At 61.1% G+C, this 17,760-nt stretch overlaps 1 protein-coding gene across 2 annotated transcripts in view; it reads right to left on the bottom strand.

Moving 5' to 3' along the window:
- The window catches only part of MSRA (methionine sulfoxide reductase A), a 243,651-nt gene that overhangs the window by 94,790 nt on the left and 131,101 nt on the right, over positions 1 to 17,760 (bottom strand). For both annotated transcript variants that reach the window (XM_056113947.1, XM_056113948.1), the window contains exon 5: positions 15,108 to 15,214. In XM_056113947.1, coding sequence (XP_055969922.1) covers positions 15,108 to 15,214 — 107 coding nt within the window. The remainder of the gene's footprint in view (positions 1 to 15,107; positions 15,215 to 17,760) is intronic.

The raw sequence follows: 17,760 nt of genomic DNA, 5'->3' as shown, positions 1-17,760 counted from the left end.
TCGGAGGGGCTTTCCTCAGCACTCCCAGTGGGTTCTCCCTGCTCAGAACGTCTGTGTCCCTCCGCGCCTGTGTTCCCTCCGCCTATGTCCCCCCGCCTGTGTCCTCTACGCCTGTTTCCCTCCACCTGTGTGTCCCCTCTGCTTGTATCCCCCGTCTGTGTCCTTCTGCCTGTGTCCCTCCACCTGTGTTGCCTCCGCCTGTATCTCTCCGCCTGTGTCCCTCTGCCTGTGTCGCCTCCGCCTGTATCTCTCCGCCTGTGTCCTTCCGCCTGTGTCCCTCTGCCTGTGTCCCTCTACCTGTGTCCCCCTACCTGTCCCCTTCTGTGTGTGGCCACGCCCTAGTGGTCTGCTGCTGGCTCAGGGGCTTCTCCCTGGTTGTTTGCTGGTCACTGCCCCCTGAGGCCCGGCCTCTTGCTCGCAGGGGCACACCAAGTGTCAGGAGTCAAAGCATTGGGCATCTCGAGGCCACTAAGTGGCATAACACTCCCCCCAACACACCCCAAAGTGACAACAGTGGCTTCCCGAGGGGTTGTGATGTGCGCTGAGCAGGTGCTATGTCCAGAGAACAGAACTGTGACTGGCCTGTGCGTCGGGGGGAAACTGAGGCTGCATGCTCGGGTGTCCCCTGAGCAGAAAAGCGGGGAGGGGGGAGGGCGGGGTGGGGAGAGGGCAGGTCCCATGGCTCTCGGGACCAGGCGCCACCTTCCCTTCTCTGCTTCTCTCCAGGGCCAGCCTCAGAGGAGACATGCACTGTGGCCTCCAAGGGCAGGGCCGCCTGGTGGACAGACGGACGCGTGGAGCAATCTCACTTCTCATGGGTGGGCCAGGCGGGGAGGACAGGGTGCTGGCCAGTGGGCGAGGGGCTCGCTCTGTGTCCATTATGAAGACAGTCCCTGCCCCCATGGGCTCTGAACTCAGGGTGCCTGTCACTGCCTGCCACCCCCCTACCCCTGAGTCTTCTCCTTCCTGTTGTGTCCCCAGAGAGTTGGCTCTGACGGGAGCCAGGGTCAACCCCATGGCCCCTCTGTCCCCCTCCTGCTCCACTAGGAGGCGCCCTCAGGAGGGAGCGATCTTGCGTGCTCACAGCAGAGCCGGGGCTTCTGGAGAGCAGAACTGAGCCCAGGACAAGCCGGGCAGGTGCCCCGACGCCAGCCCCGTGTCCAGGCCACCCCGTTCAGGTCTGCTCCTGGGTGGTGTTGTGGCCTGCCAGAGGCTGACTCGCTCCCCCGTGGGCCCCCTTTTCCTCTGTGGAGCTTTCTAGATTCATGGCGAGTCATGGGGCCTCACGAGGCCAAGTGGCCAGTGGGCCTCCTGGCACCGTCCCCCGGGCAGGATGAGGCCAATGGGCACGCATGCATGGTCACGTCCCTGCACCCTGATCACGTCCCTGCACCCCAGTCACGCCCCTGCACCCAAGTCACATCCCTGCACCCCGATCATGTCCTTGCATCCCGGTCCCGCCACTCGAACCTCGGGGCGCTGCGAGCCCAGGGTTCTGGAACTTGCCTGAGTGTCTGAGGGCCTAGACAGTGTAAAGCTAAAGTCGGGAGGCAGCAGAACATCTGCGAATGATGCCCCTGGGTGGGTGCACACATGGCATGTGAGACCCGCTCCCGTGACCCCCCCCAACTTCGCTGCCACCGCAGGCGGTTTCAAAACCAGCTCCCCGGCTCTCTCCGAGGCACTCGGTCTGCAATACAGGAATTCGACCACTAGGTGGCGGAGCGTCCCAACCATCAGGAAACCTATTTTTCTTTAAAAAACACCCTTCCTCTCCAAATTTCTTTATGGAAAGAGCCACGGTTGAACAGTTTTCAAGCATTACTTTGGTGCTTGACATTTAAGGTGAAGTACTGGTGAGCAGAGAGGTCCTGGTCACTCGGAAGCGAAGCAATTTACCCTGGACCCGGGATCAGGCAGACAGGCTCTGAGTCCGGGAGGGGCGGCGGCCCCCGGGAACAGCCCTCCTGCCCAGAGCCAGAGCGGCCCCTTGGCACAGCCCCTGCGGGCCAGACACACGTTTAGGCGGCCACAGGAGGAGAAACATGCGTCTGTGTGCAGAGCTGGCTCTGGAAGGTTCTGCCAGGGGCCAAGAGCCTAAGAGCCCCACAGAGCCCGACTCCAATGCCGAGGAGGGGACGTGTGTCCCTGCCCCAGGGTGCCTGTGCCCACATCCCCAGAGTGGACACGGATCACCCTCCAAGGCTGATGGATGCGGAATGACGGGGTGTAAGTCGGGGGTCAGTCGAGGGTTCCTGCTTGGGCTCGGTCACCACAGGCAGGAGGCTCGTCCCCATCTCGGCGCTGGACAGACCCCAAGGAGCCCGGGCGGTGTCGCTCTCAGCTTCCCCAAGCGCTCATGCCCCCCACTCCCAGGGTCCACATGCCACCTGTGTCCTGCCGACCTGACCCACGTTCTGGAACCTTCCTCACCTTCCTTCCCTTCTGCACTGGAGAGGCTGAGCAGGGTCATTGGGGCTTGGACCTGCCAAGATGGGAGCGTCCTGGACGCTGGGGTGGGCACGGGAGGGGGCAGCGGGCGCTGAGCTCACCAACCCAGAGACCCCGCAGAGAGGCTGCGGGAACAGAGGGGGGCTGGGAGGCAGGGGGTGGCAGGGGGCAGCTCCCGCTAACTCTGCCCACCCATGACCTCACATTCCTCACAGCTGGGCCCAGGACAGGGGCCAGCAGATAGCAGAGGAGAGAGGGGCCAGGGGCTAAAGGAGAGGGGGGAGGGGAGGGTGAAGGAGACAGAGGAGAGGGGAGCAGGGGGAGAGGGGAGGGCAGGGGAAGAGAAAGGGGGGAGGGTGCAGAGGAGGGGGGAGAGGTGGGAGAGGCGAGGGGAGGGGAGAGGGGAGAAGAGGGGAGACGAGACCTGTCTGTTTTCTCAGCACACAACAGACCCTCTGGGTCCCCCTGCAGGGAAAGCCCCCCAGGCCTCACAGCCATCCTCCCTGGCATGAGCAGCCCCACCCCATGACCCCACCCCGACGCCCCACTTCTCCCCTAGTGGCCACAAGCAGTGGTGGGGTGGGGCGGGCAATGACCTGAGCGGGGACACTCCAGGTCCTGGTGAGGGCAGAAAGGCAGGCAGGGCACCGGGCACCAGCAGCTCTGGGCCCTCTGGACCCCCATGAGCAGGTGCATGCCTGTGTGTTTGCGTGTGTGTGCGTGTGTGCATGTGTGTGTGCATGCGTGTGCTTGTGCATGCGTGTGCGTGCGTGCGTGTGAATGTGCGTGCGTGTGTGTGCGCGCATGTTGTGCATGTGTGCGTGTGTGTGTGCGTGCGTGTGTGCGCGACTCTGAGGCACCCCCGGGACAGCCGGGCCGGAGCAGGCTCTGAGCAGTGCCTATGGGTGCAGATAAAATTAAATGGCTATTTTGGTGGAAAATCAGGTAAAAAAAAATGCTGAGAAAAATGCCCCCTCCTTCAAATGCCAGCTCCCGCCCGCGCCGGCCCTCCGCCCTGTTCCCTTCCGAGCCCATTTGGTGTTTGTTTTGAATGCCGGCTGATTGGCATCGCGGAGCCGAGGCACAGAACGCGCGCTGCTCCGGAGGCGTTATTTTAGGAGGAGACAATGTAGACTCTGGCTCGGGCGGCAGATGGCTGGCAGCTCAGCGCTGGGCACGCCAACTGGTATGGTATGTTGGAAATTCAGAGCAGCAGGTAAACCGCTCCATTCCAAACGGGCACAGATGCTGGGGGGCGCGGGGGAGGGGCACAAGCTGGTCAGGAAACGGGGAGCAGCCCTGGGAGCGCCGGGGGAGAAGAGGGTGGGGGGCTGGAGTTCGTCCCGGCCTCGACTGGCCCAGGGTTTAGCCTGTCTGTCTGTCTGTCTGTCCGTCCTTCCATTGCCCGTGAGGTCGGCTGGGCTGGATGCTTCGAACCACTTGTCTGGTGGGCACTGGCCCTATGAGAGGTCGTGGGGCTGTGAGGGAGCAGCAGGTGGGGATACTAGCAGGGTGGACACAACATGCCTGGACCTGCCGGAGTCCTGTCATGTGGTCGACGGTAGGTGTGGGACTGGGGGCTGCCCCTGCCCCCGGGTTCTCCCTGCCACAGGCGTGTGGGGGCCACTGGCCACTCCCCGTTCCCCCCATCCAGGGCTGATGTAGCCCCGCCATGGACATGCAGCACCAGCCCAGCCGGACACTCGGGGGGGGAAGGCCTGGGCTGGGAGGTCAACAGCCTTATGCCACTACTGAACCCTGCAGAGGACAGTGGCCCCTCTCGCTGAGCCCGCAGTCACAGTGGCTCTGAGGGTCACTGAGAGACATGATGGGGCTGCTGCCGGGTGCTTGGGCCACAGCAGTGAGCTTAAACCCGGCTCAAACCTAGCGGCTCCTGTGGGCCCTCGGGAATGAGCTGGGGGTCCCGGGGTCAGAAGCATCAATGCCCCCACGTGTGGCCTGGAGCCAGCAAGGGGCCCTCCCGGGCCGCGCTCCCCACTCTGGGCACAAGCCACCCCTGGGCGGGTGCAGATGCAGCCAGGGGCAGAAGGTGAAGGCAGCCAGGCCCAGAAGAAGGGCACAGCCCTGGCCGGGGCCCCTACTGGGGCCCCTGGAGATGCACAACAGCAAATAGCTCCAACATGGATCCCTGAGATGCCTCAAAACAGCGCCTCCTTCTGTGGTCTCAGAAGTGAGCCATAAGCAGCCTGGCACAGAGAGAGGGTGGGGAGGCGAGGCCCGTGGGGTGCCCTGGGGACTTGCAGGGCCACTGGGAAAGGGAGGACCCTGGCAGATGCTCCAGAGGGAGAGAGTTGGGATGCGGGGGTCGAGAAGGCGAGTCTGAGGGTCTGGGTCTGGCCTGGCTGGAACCAGCCACTTCTCTGAGAAGCCTGGGTCCATCCAGGGGCCGGGGGTGTGAGGGCCATACTGGCCGCGGGCGTGTTAAGCTCCTGGCTGTTTTTTTTTCTTAGCCCGTCACAGGAACCAAGCACGTGAGAGCGGGTCCAGGGCCCGGGGTGTGGACAGACACTGCTCAGGGCACCCGTGTGCTCCTCCCACTGCATCCTGCCAAGGGGTCCATCACCTCACACCCCCGACCTGGCCAGGCTGTGCCCTAAGTCTCAGCAAACTGGGGGCTGCTAGGGGAGCCGCTGGGCCATGGGGGTCATTTGGCCCAGCTGTGGGCTCAGGGGGTCCTGGGAAGAGGGCAGAGGTCAGCAAGGAGAGGTATCTGGGGAGCAAACACCGAGCTCTAGAGGCGTGATGACACTACTACCTGGAGGGCAACCAGGCGCCTCCGTAAAGCTCTGACAGGCCCAGGCGTCCCGGCGGCAGCAGCAGAGGTCAGCAGGGCCTTGGCTGTGGCTGGTGCTCAAGGCCGAGAAGGGGCTGTTTGCTGGTCCCCTGCCCTCAGGCCCCCGACTCACTGCACCAAGGCAGTGAGACAGAGAAAGGGAAAATGGGGACGAGGATGAGAAAAATGCGAATGTCCCCAAGGAAATTAACCCCAACTCCTTCTGTGAGGTGCAGGGGACGCCCCTTCAGTAGGAACAGCATCAAACCCACTGTCCTCCCGATGAAGGGACCCCAGGAGCCCTGGGAGGGCGCTGGCCTGGGATGGACATGGCTCTGGCAGTGGGTGGGCAAGGGGCGACCGTAGGGACAGAGCAGGGACACGCACCCCAGGGGACACGGCACTGCAGGGACATGTGTCCCAGGAGGACACAGGCCATCTACACTGCAGGGCCATGCCCCAGGGGGACTCGGGCTGTCTACACTGCAGGGACACGTCCCAGGGGGACACGGCCCATCTACACTGCAGGCCACAGCTTGCAGACTAGCCACAGCCTCCTGGCCGAGTAGGTGGCAAGCTCTCCCAGAGGTGCTCACCAGGCATAAGACAGTGAGAACACGAGGGGAGAAGGTGGAAAGGGTGAGTGAGACACCCAGAGAGGGAGGCAAAGGCAGACGGGATGTCGGGAAAAGGCTCGATCATCAGGGCCGTAAGAGGACCCAACACATGGAGAACAGGAGTCAGTCTCTGCGAAGATGGAGGAACAGCAAAGCAAGGCACAGGGCCGGAGGCAGGAGGGCGTGCGACTCAGAAATCTCAGAGGAAGAGAAAAAGGCTGGAAGCCACGCCCTGGGAAGGCACCTCAGAGCAGGCAGAGGCAGAGCTGTGGGACGGTGAGCTCCCCGGGGAGCGGGACATCCCCCAAGAGGGGAGGCGGCCGCGGGCTTCCCATGGGTTCTACAGCGATCCCTTGTGCGGAAGAAGCTGGACTATTCTTCGTTTTGATTTTGGGGTTTGAGAGCCATCGATTATCTAGAGCACATAGAAGGTCATGTGAGGTCATAAGCCGACTTAATTAAGAGAAGTCAGCTAAGGACTTTGTAGCCAGCAAAACTTAACTTCACCTCGACAGGACACAGATGGTCACGGACACGCAAGAACTCCAGAACTTCGCTTCCATGAGAGGAAGCCTGACGGGGGAGGCTGGCGGGCCCCAGAGTGAGGACAGCGGGTCCTGAGCACAAGAGCACAGGCTCGGCCTTCGGGGCTACCAGGACCACCACAACGGCAACATGACCTGTCCCACACGCGTGGGATCCAGTCATGGAAGGAGGGGTACGGGGGGGGGGGGGAGAGCAAACGGAGATGGGAATATCACTTCCCGCCACGGCGGTGCCTGGTCACGGGAATGTGTTCAGCACTCTTACTCAGGAGCTATTTTAGTCATTGGAAGATGCTCGAGTTCTGGTTCTGTTCTGTCAGAAACCAGCGTTCGGTTGGGAGGAAGATGTAAATGCGACCCTGGAGGGGCAAAGCGGGGACCTGAAACTCCAGTGTGGCCTCCGCGTGCGTTTGCTCACCCCCGCCCTCATATTCCGGCTTTCCCTCACGCGTGTCATTCATGTCACATGCTCTGAGCACGAGAAAGCCAGGGAAGCCGTGATGGGGCGGGAGCAGCACGCAGCTCATCACAGAATCCCCCCGCCCCCAGCCCCATCTCCAGCCCGCCCCCCTACGGACCTCTGTTGGGGGGCTTTAAACGTTCCGGATTGAGACACAATTCAGGGTGAGGCACAGGGGGCTGTTGGGGAGCTGTTCGTATCGGATCTGCTGCCAGGCACCTGCCCTGGGGCCCTGGTGGGGCTGGTCCCAGGGCACCTGGCCCCCATCATGGCACATGGGTGGGGCTGGTCTCGGGGAGCGCGACCCCCGCCTACGTGGAGGTGCCCTTCCTCAGAGGGTGCCCGAGGGTGGCTGCCAGGCCTCGGGCATCTGCAGGACTGTGAGGACACGGCCCCTTCCTCCCTCTGCCCCTGAAAGACGCTGTTTGTGAAAGGCTGATCCAGCAGCCCCGGCCTCAGCCTTGGCCGGGCGTGGCGGGGCTGGGGGGCAGGAGTGGGTTCCACACAGCCCCTCAGCCCTGGCTGCTGCTGGTTCTGGACAGCGCCGGGCCTGGCGCGGGTTAAAGTCCCGGCGTTCGACACGCTGCTCCACAGGCTGCTGTGAGCCAGATGGCCCCGAGCTAATGAGTGCCAACTCCCGGCGGCAGCTCGCCAGGGAGGCACGCAGCTCCCCCCATGGGTGCGGAACCACTAAAAATATGGGAGTATTTTTAGGGAGCGTTTGATGGAGACAAAATGGCACTTGAGGAGAACGTGAGAAGCAGAGACGCACTGGCCTGGGCACGTGGACCAGCCAGCGCCCGGGCTGGGAAGATGAGTCCCGGCGGCAGTGTCCCAAAGCTGAGAACTCCTCTGCCCCTGAGAGGTTTCTCTCCTTCCCGCCCGGCAGCGAGCAGAGGTCGGCCCCACACCGGCACGTACACTGCCTGGCGGCCACGTTCTTCTGCCCAACTACGATTCTTAGATTCGAAGCGTGTCCACTGGCTTCCAGCCAGCAGTGCCCGCTCTACCCTACCGCAGGGCTGGCCCGGGCGCCCATGGGGTCCTTGGCTCCACAGAATGAATCTGGACATGACACTCTCCTCTGAACACGCCCCACCCTTCCCATGCCTTGGGCCGGAGAAGCTCCCCAGCCTTCTCCATAGCCCCCACAAAGCCAGGCCTCTCAGCCCTGCTGCGGGGGGTGGGGGGGCTCTAGGGTCCAGGGAGGGCCTCTAAGGGGCTTCTCAGACCTGTCTGACTGGAGAAAGTGGCAGGGGTGGGCATGGCCAGGTTCACCTGGGATTCCGCATGTGAACCTGAAGCGATGATGGCAGCACCCTCGGAGACCTTTCACTGCTGCGGCAGTTGGTGCCCCCCTGGTGGGGGCCAGAGGGAGCTGGTGGGAGCTGGTGGGGGCCAGTGAGGGCTGGTGAGGGCTAGTGGGGGCCAGTGGGAGATGGTGGGGGCTGGTGGGAACCAGTGGGAGCCAGTGGGAACTGGTGGGATCTGGTAGGGGCCAGTGGGGGCGGGTGGAGCCGGTGGGGGCTAGTAGGGGCTGATGGGGGTTGGTGGAGGCCAGTGGAAGCTGGTGGGGGCCGATGGGGGCCGGTTGGGGCTGGTGAAAGCAGGTGGGGGCTAGTGCGGGTCCCCAGGGCCGGGCACTACTACAAAGGCACAACCCTGAGACTGAGGAACTGGAAATGATGAGGGTAGGGGAGAGTCCCTTGAGGGCCATGGGGGCATCCTGAGACACTGCATTGCCCAGGGGCTCCTGCGACCTTGAACCCAACCGAACAGAGGGCACACACATGCATGCATGCACACATGCACACACATGTATTCGTGTATACATGCACATACATACATGCACACACATGCATGTGTGCACATATACACACATGCGCACACAGACACATATGCACATGCACACACACGTATGCATACGCTTTGTGCAGGCACCTGGTCTTAGTCCCTCTGACACGGAGGCCCCGGCTGCATGAGGCCCCTTTCGTGCTGGGCTGTTTCCTTTCCTCCGAGCCCTGGGGTGTGGGGTGCGCTCTGAGGGCCCTTGCGTGTGAACTGCTGCGGGGCAACGGGCCACACGAGCCAGGGATGGACAGGGACAGTGGTCAGCTTCTTAGATTTTCCACAGATGCCGAAGCTGAGGCGCCGGCTTTGGGATTTGGGCCAAGGAGCAGGTGGGGCGGAGGATGGTGGCTGGGTGCAGCCTTGGGCTCCCCATCGGAGACTGCACTCTCTCTACCAAACTCAGCCCCCAGTACTCAAAGCTCCTCCTCGGGGAACATGCCGGAAGCTGGAGCTTCCTTTATCCGGGCCCTCAGGCAGCCACAACAGGAACAGACCAGTCTCGGCAGTCACATCCCAGGGGCACATTCTTCTGCACTGAAACAGGGTGAGGCATGGGGTGGGGGGAGCGGAGATACCCCCCTCCCCCACACCTCCTGCCCGGGGCCCCCAACCAGCCCTGGAGTGGCAGCCAAGCTGAGCTGCAGGACTGTAGAGGTGACCCATGGCTGGGAGTTTCCCGGGTCCCCCCACCCATGGGAAGGGGCTCAGTCACAGCCTGGAGTGGACGCAGCCCCCTTGGTCTAGGAACAAGACCACCGCAGAGGCGGGAGGGAGCAGGGCCATTGTCGCCAGCACCCAGGCAAACAGGGCACCGAGAGCCCAGGCCAGGAGGGCAGGTCCAAGGCGCGGGGGTGGGAGGGACGACGCACATCCACCCGAATCCCTGTCCACATTCTGCCTCGGTCCTTCATATGCTTCGCCTGCAGGAAGAAGCAGACCCGGCAGTCCCAACACTGTCCCCAGCTACGGGCTCCGGGGTCAGCCCGCTGGCTGTCTGCCCCTTACAAGCAGCCCGGGGCACCCAGCAGGGGACCTTGACACACAGCCCCTCTCCTGCTCTCCACCCCAGCCAATGGGTGGTTGCCTGCCACCGGCTGCCATGGCAACCAGGGACCACTGCAGCGCCCCAGAGCAGTGAAGAGTGTGGGGGCGGGGCACAGCGGAGCTGGAAGGGCATCCCCAGCTCTGGGGGGTAGGCAGGACTTGCCACGGGGTCACCCTCCCCTTAAATCCCTGTCCCCTTGGTTCCTGGCACACTCCCCCCACACACATACACACACGCACATGCACACGCATACATCGATGTCATAGATGTGCACACACACAAAGGCACATATACGCACACACAGATGTGCACACAGGCACATATACGCACACACACATGCACACACACACACACACACACACACAGATGTGCGCCTGCCCCACACCAGCCGACTCATCACTCGGCATGAAGTGAATGTTGCCTTCCCCCAACAGAAAGACAAGCTGGCCGTGGGGGGTGGGGGGGAACTGGAGCCGTGACAGGATCCAGGGGACAGCAGCTGCCCCAGGGTCTGCGGGCCAGTCACAGATGCTGGCCCGAGCCTCACCCACGTCCCAAACACCCCTGGTCCTGCTGCAGCCCGGCACCTCATCAGGCAGGGCCTGTGCACACGCACACTCATGCTCACGCACACACATGCGCGCACACACACACACACACACACATGCACACATATGCATGCACATGCAGGCACATGATGGGAGCACAATGGCTGGGGATGGGAGGACGGGGAGGGGATGCACACGCATGCATGCAGGCATGAGCATGTGAGCACACTGGCCGAAGCGGAGGACATGTGGTGCGGGAGGCAGGCGTGAGGCCGTCGGCCTTTCCTCCCTCTTTGCAGCCCAGGGCTGGGCCCATGGGCGGGCGGGCGGGCGGGCGGGCAGCGGGGCGGGTGTTCATTGTGTGTGTGCACGTGCATGCATGGTGCTGGACCCTGGGCCACACTGGGGGCATTGGGCTACTCTCCGCTTGGGGCCCTGCGGTGCTGGGTGTGGGCCTGCCACCACGCCCCTAGGCTCCTCACAGTCCACGTACTTCCTGGCTATGCAAAGAACGGTGTCCCTGCCAGAACGAGGAAAGGGCTCACGTGGCAGCAGCCAGGAATCTCGAGGCCACGGGTCCTCTCTGTGGTGCCAGCGCAGGGCTGTTCTGCGCCCTCCCCCCTATCCCCACCTTCTCCCCCACTGTGCCCAGGCACCGGGAGGAAGGGGCCAAGGCCTGGGCAGTGATGCGTCGGAACCACCAGAGGGCGGTGCTGCAAACCAGATGTCTCCCGGACCGTGTGCACACGGGTCAGAGATGTGAAGTCGGTTCTTAGGAGCGGCTCCGCTGCCCGGCCCTTCTAATGGACCAGCGCCCAGCGGTAATGCAGCTATTTCTGAGCACAGTGCAGGAAAGGGCAATCTGCACCGAGACACGGAATGAGTGGGAATGAAAATAAGGGCCCAGGTGCGACTGGACCGTGATGGCTCTCGGTCCCGCCGCGGCACACGCGCAGCCTGGCAGATGCTGGTTTGCTGAGGTCCTTCTCGAGTCTCAACAACTCCCACATTGGTGACTGCCAGGCCTCGTGGCAAGCCGAGAGCAGCCGGGCCCGCGCGGCCCACACAGAGGGGATTCTCTGTGAGGGAAGCGAGAGACTGTCGGGCCGCTCCCGTGAACGTCACGAATCATGAATCCAGGCTTTAATGGCAGCACGATTCAAAAAAAAAATTAAAACGACTTAATTTCCAGACCATAAACAGCCCCGATAAGTCCCCAGAGGGCTTCCAGGCCAACGAAGATCCCGACGTCCAAGCCTGGGGCCCACCCAGCCGCCTCCTCCTGCTGTAGGGACATGGAGGTCCTGAGCGAGGTCACCCCCTCCCTCGATCCAGGACAGGCAGGAAGAAGTGCTATTGTCCGCCAAAGGACCTGAGCCTCCTGGTGTCCCCACCCCCCAGGGACCCAACACCCAGGGAATACTACATTACTACACTACATTACTACAATACTACACTACATTGCCGTAGTGCAGACGGAGTGAGACAAGGGACGAGGAATCCAGGGCCCAGGTCCACCAGCTCGGAAGGCCCCACCTGGAGGGGGCCATGAGGGACACCAGACAAGAATAGCAGATCCGGGGCCTCCCTGTGGGGGCCGAGTCACTGGCATAAGCCGGGACAAAGCCCTAGGAAAGGCCCGTGTCACAGCTTCCCGCGGCCAGTGAGAGGTAGACTCAGGCCCGTCGCCATGCCGAGCAGCCCAGATGGGGGCTGGAAGGACCCCCCATGCCATCATGCTCCAGGCCTCGGACTCCGCATGAAGGAACCCAGAGATTCCAGCTCCCATGCCCGCACCATTCTGGGGGTCTTGCCTGTGCCCTCACCTGACCCCAATGTCACCTCCCAATGTCCCCTCCCAAGAGTTTCACCATGTGACTGCGGGTGGGGGACACAAATCTTTAGTCCTTGTGAGAGGATGGCCCATGGGTTTTGCTCTCCTGCCACATTTTTAGGTTCTGGTCATAAAGATTTTCCAACAGTCTGTGTGGGGACGGCAGTGGGCAGGTCTTAGGGGGACAGGCAGGCTCAAAGGTCCCACTTGCTGCCAATGTCCCACGGTTTCTGGGACATGGTCACCTGGCCTGCGAGTCATGGGAAGGGGATCGTGAGAGGGATCATGGGAAGGAGATCACGAGAAGGGATCATGGAAGGAATCACAGGAAGGGGGTGATGGGAAAAGATCATGTGAAGGGATCATGGGAAGGGATCACGGGAAGGGGGTGATGGGAAGAGATCATGGGAAAGGATCATGGGAGGGATCAAGGGAAGGGATCACAGGAAGGAATCACGGGAAGGAATCATGGGAAGGGGTCATGGGAAAGGATCACGGGAAGGCATCATGACCAGGGTCATGGACACACAGTTCCTCTGATGGTGCTGGGTGGTGCCACCGCCACAATTCCAGCCCAGGGGATATGGCGGTCACATTTTGTCCAGCACAGGTGGAGGCTCTGGGGAGGCCCTTGCACATCCTGCCACTCGGTTCGAGTGTGATTTCTCGCCACTGAGGAAAACTACCTTCTGGACAGGAAACCAGGGGGCACCGCTTCACTGCACACACTGCAGCGCCAGCTCCTGCTGGCTTTGGTCTGAACACGCAGCCCAGAACCAGGCGATTTCAGACAATCTCACCCAACTCTTACAAGAGACCCAAGCGCACGACACCGTCCACACAGGCCCGTGGCCAGATGGCCAGGCTGAGAGATGCCCCCGCCGAGCACACGGGTCCTCCCTGGCACTACGGGAGTAACTCCCGAGCACAGAGCCCCGAGCAGCCCCCCAAACAAAAAAATGACACACACACCACACTACCACACACAAACACACCATATACTACACACTATCACACACATCTCTCTCTCTCTCTCTCTCTTTCCCTCTCTCTCCCCACCTCAGGTACATTCCTTAAAGGGCACCATGGAGCCTGGATGACAAGTGACAGATTGCTAGATAATTGAGTTTAAGATAAAGGGTGGTAAATATTTAGCTTTTAGGGCTATACTGAAGATAGAGATGAATAGATGGGTATGACTGGATGGATGAACGGAAGGGCAGGGTGGTGGGTAGGATGACGGGTGTGCGGGAGGGTGGGAGGGGGATAGGCGGGTGGGAGGAGGGCTGGGTGGGGGGAGGGAGGGATGGATGGGTGGCAGGCTGGGAGACAGGGGGCAAACAGAGCCAGAGACTGCTAAGAAAAGATTTTCAAAACACTCCTTCACATCAGAGGCACAGTGGTTAATGTAGGTTTGCCCAAATGGGTTATCCATCGGAAGAGTTTGTGCTTCTGACGCCCTGGAAGCTTCTAGAGGAACTGACGGGAAGCGGGTTGTGACACACAGAGAAGGCTCTTTAGATTTAACCGTCTACCAGGTATCAGGAAAGAAGACAGCATTTCTGAATGAGGCAAATTTGGGGGATGTAAGCGAAAACTCCTCACCCGTGCCAGAGGCCACGAGCAGCTGAGAATAATAGAGAATATCTGCCTTGACAGCAGACTTGAGAGGGACCGTCCACCTGAAATTACCACTGATATGTTGGTGACGTGCTGCAATTCGTGACCAAAGGAAATCATCTCACCACGTGACGTTTGGGGGAAATGGAGGAAACAGCGGAGCAAAGGCAAGAGGCCGCTGGGGAGTCCACAGACAGAATCCAGCACCTCAGGCTCCAAGTGCCCGCTGCGACGTCTGACGTTCCCCCGGATCGTCTGAGACACCCCAGCTCCTTTCACCGGGGCAGGTGAACTCGGCAAACTCTCCAGCTCTACGTCCCTCTGACATCTGCGAGTTGGCAATGCATGGCCCGACCGACTTTGCAGAAAAGCCCAATTCTGAGGAAACTCACTCTGGGTTTCTGGCTCACGGGTGGCACCACATAATTAGCTCAGCCCCTGGGCCCGGTGAGGAAATCAGTTAATTTCACATTCAGAGGCTGCTCTGTGGTGAGCACCGCTGCCACTCTGAGCTCCATGCAGAAAAGCTGCTGAAGCAGCCGGTGACGGAGCAGACAAGGAAAGACGACGGAGTCAGGGCCGGGGCTCAGCAGGGCTCGGCTCAGGCATTGTGGCCCAAGACGCCAACTCTGAAGGGGGAACAAGAGGCCGGGGATGTCCTGCTTTCGATGCTGAGCAGGAATGTGCTGGACGCATGACGGGGCCCAAAGCCCTGGGCTGCTGTAGTTGGGGGGGGGCGGGGGGAGGCGGTCTCTCTGTCTGGACTCTGGGGCAGTGCATAGTGAGGCCGGCAGTTCGCCGGGATGCCAGAACTCTGCATCCGGGTTCTGGGAGGGAAGAGACCCACTAGGGCTCACGTGTCCTCATGACAGGGTAAGCAAAAGAAAATCTTTCAGTGGCACCATTGGCCCCTCCCCACAGAGACCCCCAGTGCCTACTTGGAGATGAGTAATGCCCTGACTGCAGGGCCGAGGGGAGGTGTGCAATGCCTCTGCCTGATTTCCCCGTGAGGGAGACTCTGATAGACCCCATGGTGGGGGGAGACGAAGCAGATGTCCACCAAACAGCCCCCCTCAGTCTTAGAAAGGACAGCCCTGCCAACCTTGGCACCACCCAGCCCTGCCTTCCCGTCCCAACCCTGCTTTTCCGCCACAGCACGGACTTCCCACCCCCCAGCAAGGACTTCCTGTCCCCCCCCCCCCCCAGCAGGGATTTTCCACCCCAGCATAGACCTTCTGCCCCCAGCAAGGACTTGGGGCCTCCAGAGCCAGGCCAGCACATATCCAGTCTGCCCATGGTCCCCTGCCCTGGTGCCCAGCAGACAGCCCCCCGTGCCCCCTACCTTCTGGTAGGCCTCCTTGGTCCGCAGGGCAGCTTCCTCCTGCTGGGCGCACGTCGGGTAGATGGCTGAGCGGTACTGGGTGCCACGGTCGTTGCCTTGGCGCATGCCTGGGGAGAGGATGAGGGTCACCGGGTGGCGGGGGTTGGGGGGCACCCTGTGCTGCTTGGGGCCTGCCTTCCCGCCGCCGGAGCCTCAGTGTGAACTAGGCCCGCTCTGGCCTCCATCTGCCTGACAAGATACTCGGGGGCTTCAGCCAGTGCCAGGGCCCGGCTCACTTCGGTGTCTGAATGTGCAATTCCCCATGCAGACTCGGGCAGCATGATGGGCTCCTCTCACCACGTGCTGCTCTGAGGAGATCCTGGGGTGGCCGCAGCTGTGGCTCCGTGTGAGAGACGGAGATGGCGCATGAGGCCCTGATGGAGAACGTGGCTGGGGCCCGCCACCGCATCAGGGGCTGGGACCAGGATCTGACAGGTTCGCCCAGTGCACTGGCACGACGGGGAGGTGGCTGGCCACACACGCGGTCAGTTTCTGTCTGGCTAATAGCATCGGCTGGGACTTCACGACCGGGGGGCAGGCACAGAGAGAGGGCACAGGAGGGGATGGGGGGCCGGCACAGGGAAGGGCCCAGGGCAGGGCGGGGAGCCACTCTCGGGCAGACCGAGGGGTCTGAGGTGCAGCTCAGACCCGGGGCCCCCGCCCTCCTTGGGCCACGTGGGGGTCACACACACTCACTCCTCATCCCCCTGGCTGAACTTGCCCTCCAGGAGCGTGGGGGTCAGGGTGTGGGAGACGAGGACCAAAGTCCAGCCTTCAGGGTCCACTGATGTGGGGCTATGGGCAGGCGCTGTCCCCTCCTGCTCCTTTGACCCTCCTGCTGCCCTGTCAAAGAGCACCTGAGGAGGAGCCAGGGCATCTGAAACAACACACAACACACACACACAGATCCACATGTGTGCATGTATGTATGCGTGTGCACTTGTGTGTGTGTATGTGTGCGTGTGCATGTCGGGGGGTCATGTGCCCCATGGTCTGATGACAGGGCCTGGAACCATCGCCAACCAGATATGCAGGCAGTGCTATTGCGTGGCAATACCAGATTCTGTGGATTAAAATCTGCTTTTCTCTGTGGAGCACCCGGAGAAGCCCTCGGGGCAGCCCTCTGCTCGCGAGCCCCTCTGCGGCTCAGCCTCGCCCCGGACTGCCTCGTGTGCCACGCAAGACAGGTCCCCCTGCACAGACTGAGGCTGGGTGGATGCTCGGGCAAACAGCTTCAGCTTCGGCCTGGGTGGTTTTCAGTCAGGTCAGATCTGGAGTTGGACACGTTTTCCTCCTCACACCTGGGCGTTCTCCTTTCTGAGCTGGACTCGGTTTGGCGGCATTCCCACCCTCTGACCTGTCCGTTCTTTTCTCCGACAGACACGGAAGACAGTAGCCTGCTTCCGTCCCCTAAGAGTCCGTCCAGGCACTTCCGGTATCTCCGTCAAGGGGGAGCCTTTTTTGATGGCTCAGTTTCCGGGCAGAGAGCAGTCCTGTCCCCGTGGCTCATTGGGCACTGGGCGTGCGCACCTCAGCTGGGTGTGGACGCTTTGGTATTCTCACACACGCTCCACTCTTGACTCAGGGGGAGGCTGAGCCCCCAGTAAAGCCTCGGAGCCTTCAGTTCTTGCCGCTGCTCTGATGTGGGCAAGCGGTCAGCAAGGTTCATGCCTGAGATGAGGGACTCCCTCTGGAGGACTCGAGCTCCCTCTGGCCAGGCCTGTGTGGGCAAACCGCTCTCTCGAGCCCTTTTCCCGTCTTCATCTGCTCACACACTCTGCACCCCCAGAATCAGAGAAGCCGCCGCGCCCAGAGGCCTCTCCCAGGTCATTCGCCTCCACGGTGGCTGTGTGCGAGTCCTACTTGTGCGAGTCCTACTTTTCTCAGCATCCCTGACTTCCAACTCCAGCTCCTCTGCCTAAGGAAACTGCGGACTCACCCGGCTTCTCTCCCTGCTCCACTGCCCAGAAACTTAACCTCGGGGAGCCTGAGGGGGCGGCTGCAGGTTCACAGGCCACAAATTATCATTTGTATCTGCTTAATCTTTTGGTTGTTTTATACACACATATCTTTTTGTTGTTCCAAGTGAAAAGTAAGGCTGGTTCCTCCTATTCCTGGATATAAGTAGACGTCTTTGGGATAATTGTTCTAAATAGCGCCTAGCTGCAGTTTTGACAACAAGTAATAACTATAGAAACATATAGCAAAAAAAATCCACTTGACTGAAAACAAATACTTGGTTTCAACTGATGTTGCATTTTAAATGTAAAATACTGAATGAATGGATGGGCAACTCTTGTGGGGGAGAGGGGAAGGGGAAGGGAGGGAGGGAGGTTAGTTTTGTTCCTACAAAAGGGAGGAAATTCTATTTGAAGATCACAATCAATCACAAACATCCTGTTATTCATGGAGTGCCTCGAGCAGGCCCCAGTAACGTCTATTTCGTCCTAGCCCTGAGATTTTTTTTAAAAAGTGCCATATTCAAGGCTCTTTCAGAGTTAGGAGAATGAAACCCTTCATTGTTACTGGTATTTGGCATATTGGGTACGCCAAGGGGAGTTTGCCAGACTCTGCCGTGTGGGCAGGTTACATTTGGTAGCCTGCCAGTTTGTCC

Source organism: Sorex fumeus, unplaced genomic scaffold, assembly GCF_029834395.1.
Source record: "Sorex fumeus unplaced genomic scaffold, SorFum_2.1 ptg000024l, whole genome shotgun sequence".
Classification (NCBI taxonomy): Eukaryota; Metazoa; Chordata; class Mammalia; order Eulipotyphla; family Soricidae; genus Sorex; species Sorex fumeus.
Note: the sequence above shows the minus strand (reverse complement) of the source record. Positions and strands in the feature narration are given on the sequence as shown.